This window comes from Stegastes partitus, unplaced genomic scaffold (genome assembly GCF_000690725.1).
Source record: "Stegastes partitus isolate 25-593 unplaced genomic scaffold, Stegastes_partitus-1.0.2 Scaffold42, whole genome shotgun sequence".
Classification (NCBI taxonomy): Eukaryota; Metazoa; Chordata; class Actinopteri; family Pomacentridae; genus Stegastes; species Stegastes partitus.
Genome location: NW_007577773.1, coordinates 59,730 through 65,261, shown reverse-complemented (window position 1 = coordinate 65,261; position 5,532 = coordinate 59,730). Strand labels below are relative to the sequence as shown.

The 5,532-nt window shown below is 43.0% G+C and overlaps 1 protein-coding gene across 1 annotated transcript; it reads left to right on the top strand.

The window, feature by feature from the left end:
- Window positions 1–3,042: 3,042 nt before the first annotated feature.
- LOC103374681 (leucine-rich repeat transmembrane neuronal protein 4-like) lies at window positions 3,043–5,099 on the top strand. The gene is made up of 2 exons (XM_008304801.1): window positions 3,043–3,059; window positions 3,608–5,099. Exons 1-2 carry the CDS (start codon window positions 3,043–3,045, stop codon window positions 5,097–5,099), a joined length of 1,509 nt encoding a protein of 502 aa, XP_008303023.1.
- The last annotated feature ends 433 nt before the right edge of the window (window positions 5,100–5,532 follow it).

Genomic DNA, 5,532 nt, shown 5'->3' with positions numbered 1-5,532 from the left:
GCCGCTTTCTTTTACATGTATGATGCAGTTGCATCTTTGTTAGGCCATTGCCTCTTAACTACAACCTACATAGAAGGCGCACTGCGGAATAATGCAGATATACAGTCACTTGATTAGAAACACCATACTCATACTAGGTAGGACCACCCTTTGCTCTGGACAGAGACTCACTTCTTCATGGCATGGATTGTAAAAAATAAAAAATAAAAATTCTAGACAATGTAGACACAATTGCATCAAATACATTTCAGCAGCATTATCAGCTGCATATTCATGCTGCGACTTAAACAACTGCATTGGGATCCACTAGCTCCTGTGGGACCTGACAAAAATCTCACGAGAGTGGGCAGTTTTAACTTTGCTGCATTAAACTGCAGGTTCCAGGATTTAGCACTATGTGAAATCAGCAAATGAAGTTAAATAGAATATTAAAGGAGGTTTTTACAGTACAAAAGCAAAGCAAGGAAAGCCTGACATTTAGGGGGGAAAAAATCTTAGTTATTACAGGTAAAATAAATGGACTTTGCTAGTTGTGATAGATGCACAAAAATATTCATATGCAATTGGCCAAGGAGACATACCTGCTCCTTTCTCCTCAAAGATAAAGCACTTCTTCCTGTGCATACTAGTGTATGTCATGGACAAATGTGTCTTGCTTTGTTATAAAGATATTAGGTTGTATGACATTGTTGCTGGGAAATGTTTTCATAGTTCAACACTCACATTTTAAAATACATTTTATGTAAAAGATGTTTGGCCTTCTCTAAACCATGTGTCTCGACATGTCATGTGGAGAGTACAGGTGCTGCTGTCTTTCCTTTTTTTAAAGTGATGACTCCTTCATGCTTTTCCTGCATTTGATATATGCAATATTAAACTTTGTTGTCAGCCAGCTGATTTGTTTTTCAGTTGGGTGTAATGATGCAACAGTTTTGATAAATCAAACTGTTGAGTTCATTACCTCCATTGTTATTGTACAAAACGCAACAAAATTAAGAGCGCTGCTTAGGTCAGTGAGTTAAAAGACATGGGGATGCAATACAAAACAGAACAATCTCAGAAAAACAAAGAACTAATAGCTAAAAATAATAAGAAAAAAATAAAGTACAAACTCATTTTGCCCTAGAAGACGATACTTTTTGGTGCTAGAACAACTGCCAATAGAGTAAATCTAAGTATGCACGGGAAAATGGTTTCTCAGCGGTGTTACTGTCAGGCATGCATCTCTTTATTAATGCCACACAGTAAAATAACATGTTCTCCCAGTGGGATGGGCAAAGACACAAAATCAATGGAACTCTATGCAGCAGGCGTGAATGGTTGGAATGTTTGCGAGCGAGACTGTAATGCACATATAGGAGCGGTAATGATCTGAAATCCAGCGGGAACGGGATTTAAAACACAGTGGCTCTACTGCGAATCCCTCGTTCCACCACATCCCAAAGGTTTTCTGTTTGATCCAGATCTGGCAACTGAGGCAGCCGTTGAAGCACGCCGAATTCACTGCCACGTTCATGAAAACCGGACTGCTTTGCGACATTATCATGCTGGAATTAGTCATTAGAAGATGATAAATTGCGGCCATAAAGGGATGCATATGGTCAGCAACAATACTCAGAAAAGGTTGCGGCATTCAAATGATGGATAATTGGTATTAAGGGGTCTAAAATGCGCCAAGAAAACATTTCCCTACACCATTAGAGCACCACCGCCAGTCTGGATTGTTGACACAAGGTTAGGTCCATGGCTTCATGCTGTTTATGCCATTTCTGACCCCGCCATCTGCAGCCTCAGCAGAAATCAAGGTTCATCGGACCAGGCTAGGGTTTTTTTCCCCCCAATATCTTCATCTGTTCAGTTTTGGTCAGTCTGCTCCCACTGCAGCCTCAGATTTCTGTTCTTTGTTGACAGTGAGTGTTACCTGACCTGGTCTTATGTTGTTGTAGCCCATCTGCCTCACAGTTTGATGCGTGCGACCGGAGACGCTTTTCTGCTCACCTAAATTGTAAAGAATAGTTGTCTGAGTCACCGTGACCTTTTTATCAGCTTGAAACAGTGTGACCATTCTTTTTTGATTTCTCGTATCAACAAGGTGTTTTTGTCCAGAGAACTGACAGTTACTGGATTATTTGCACCACTCTTAGTAAACTCCAGACACTGTTGCACATTAAAATCCAACAGATAAGCCATTTCAGAAATACTCAAACCATCTGGCAGTCATGATTACGCCACGATCAAACTCAATGAGATTTTTCTTTTTGTTTTTTTTTTCCCCCCACCATTCTGATGTTTGATGTGAATATTAACTGAAGCTCCTGGCCTGTGTATCTGCATGAATTTCTCTGTTGCACTCCCCCACATGATTAGCTGATTGGATAATTGCAGGAATAAGCAGTTAAACAGGTGTTCTTAATATTGTGCTGTGATGTGTGAATGTGTAGCTGCAGATACTGGAAGCTCTCCTTGGAAATTCTAGAGTATGATAAAAACTACATGTGTAAATAGATATGCTGGAAACATACATAATTATGAAGGGGAAGTTTTAGCAGTGAATGGGAAAATTTCAGAGCATGGAAATGAAAGGGATGGATTATGTGACAGCTGAGTGGAGGGAGGTATCTGGAAATATGGAACTTGAGAAGTGTTTTAACTCTGGAAACTTCATGGAAGAATCTGACAATCTCAGATATAAGAAAAGAGAAGGGGTCTGGTATGTATGTTGGAAGGAGTAAAGTAGAGGAAGGACCTCTGGAAACAGCACTGAGAAAATCAGTATGAGATTCAGTGATGGTAGTAGGAGCAATAGATCTGTCAAGATCTCTCTAAAGGAGGTGAAAAGAAGTACAACCACTTCAAAAGGAAAAAAAAAAAAAAAGATCCTGAAGTATAGGGCCCAAGGAGTCTGCTTTTTAAGTTGCACTACCTATACATCGGTATGTGGAAAGTCTTCCTTCCTTGAGGATATAGTCGCTAGTATTTAGAAATTAAGCAACTTTCCTGGCTGAATGGTGTTTGGTGAGTTTAATTTTAAGATATTCTCCAATGCTTTTGTCAAAGGGGTTAATGTTCCTTCCAGTCGAATGCACGCTCATTAATCATCACACTGAATATGAACGTTTTCGCATCAGTATTGTTACTTGATAATCAAAAGAAAAACCACCCAAATGTAGAAGCACAGATATTTGATGCTTGCCTCAGGACACCTCTTTAGAAGTTGTAAGAGAAATTGCCAAGATTGCTGGGCCTCATCTTTCCTTGGCCAATAAGCCATTTCTCTGTGTGTATAAATATCTCTCCTATACTCCCATTTCATTTTAAGAAAAAAAAAAAAAGAAATGAGGCCATTGCGGTTTTTGGATGCCATCACTTCCAGCACTGAGTAAAGAATAGTAAACCACTAAACTGTAGAATGCATTTGTTCATGACATGAAACTTGTATAATAATAAGTAGGAGTTCTGGGAGTTCGTAACAAGCTCATTTGTAACATTTTTCTCTTTTTGTTTTGTCTCTCTTCATTCCCCTCTGTCTAGGCTCTGCTCTGCGGCGTCGCTGGCTAGTGGTCCAACTCCTGATGCAGGTGTGGCTGGCGGCGAATCCATCTCTCAGTGAGCGCCCGTGCCCCAAAAGTTGTCGTTGTGATGGAAAAATTGTCTACTGTGAGTCAAGCGCCTTTCGTGATGTCCCCAAGAACCTCTCAGGAGGCTGCGAGGGCTTGTCTTTACGGTACAACAGCCTCGCCAGTCTTCGTGCAGGCCAGTTTGTAGGCCTCAACCACCTCATCTGGCTCTACTTGGACCATAATTACATTGCCTCTGTGGATGCAATGGCCTTCCAGGGGGTCCGCAGACTTAAAGAGCTGATCCTGAGTTCCAACAAGATCACATCGCTCCACAACACCACATTCCACCCTGTCCCTAATTTGCGTAACCTGGACCTGTCGTACAATAAATTACAAGCCTTGCAGCCTGGGCAGTTCCAGGGGCTGCGGAAGCTTCTCAGCCTTCACATACGCTCAAACTCTCTAAAAATTGTCCCAGTGCGTCTGTTCCAAGATTGCAGAAATCTTGAGTTTCTCGATCTGGGTTACAACCGATTGCGCAGTATCACCAGGAATGCATTTTCAGGCCTTGTCAAGCTCACTGAGCTGCATCTGGAGCATAACCAATTCTCAAAGATCAATTTCTCTCACTTTCCTCGCCTCTACAATCTGCGGGCTCTCTACTTGCAGTGGAATCGCATTCGCTCAATGAGCCAGGGCCTGACCTGGACCTGGGCCTCCATCCAGAAACTAGATCTATCTGGGAATGACCTGACGGAAGTAGATGCTGTGGTTTACCAATGCCTACCCAACCTGCAGACCCTCAACCTGGACTCCAACAAGTTGACCAATGTTTCTCAGGAGGTGGTTGATGCCTGGATCTCTTTGACTATGATTAGCTTAGCTGGGAATGTATGGGACTGTGGCCCTGCCATTTGTCCTCTGGTGGCCTGGCTGAGAAACTTTAGAGGGGCAAAGGAGACAACAATGATTTGTGCCTCCCCCAAGAAAGCCCAGGGTGAGAAAGTGATGGATGCTGTCGAAGCTTTTGGCGTTTGTCAATCAAACCCGGCAACGACACCCACAGTGAGTATTCCTCCAAACCCTTCCAGTGTCCCTGTGCAGACCGACCGTCGCCCGGCCATTCTGGCTTCACCCACCGGTTCTGGAAAGAGAAGCGAGGGATCCCTTAGGGGTCCCACATCATCAGCAGTTACTCCACCTGTGGCACTTCCCCCAGAGCAAGACTTGGAGCCCGTGTCCTTCCATAAAATTGTGGCTGGAAGCGTTGCCCTTTTTCTATCCGTTGCGATGATCCTGTTGGTGATCTACGTGTCCTGGAAGCGCTATCCCAGCAGTGTCAAGCAGCTGCAGGAGCATTCGGCAGCAGCCCGCAAACGTCGCAAGAAAGCTAGAGAGACGGAGCGCACCCTGAGCTCTCCCCTGCAGGAGTACTATGTGGACTACAAGCCCACCAATTCTGAGGCCATGGATGTGCTTGTCAATGGGACCGGACCATGCACCTATACCATCTCAGGCTCCCGAGAATGCGAGGTATGACCCACACCACCGCCACTCCTCCTAAACAAAACTCTGTCCACAGCGAGGCGACCAGAGGTAACTATTTATACTGCTTTGATAGATAAGTCTGCTACTTGATTACTTAGCATTGCGCAGCAGGTCAGGCAAATGCTGTGTATCCATGGATTATCACTGAACGAAGAAGAGGTGTTTTTTTGCTTCACTTTTTGTATAACAAGATATCACTTATTTTCAGTTGGGTGTTTGCATATTCGCTTAAACCCTAATCTCTGCTGAGATGCAAATGTTTGTTTTGCCGCAGCATTGTGTAGAAATACAGATAAATGAGACTGATTACATATCCTATTCTACATAATCTTGAGATTAAGCTATGGTGTTTGTGATAAGACATTTGTGCTTGTTTAGGTAGGTGTTTGCTTCTTTTTTTAAACATTTATTTATTTATTTTTTG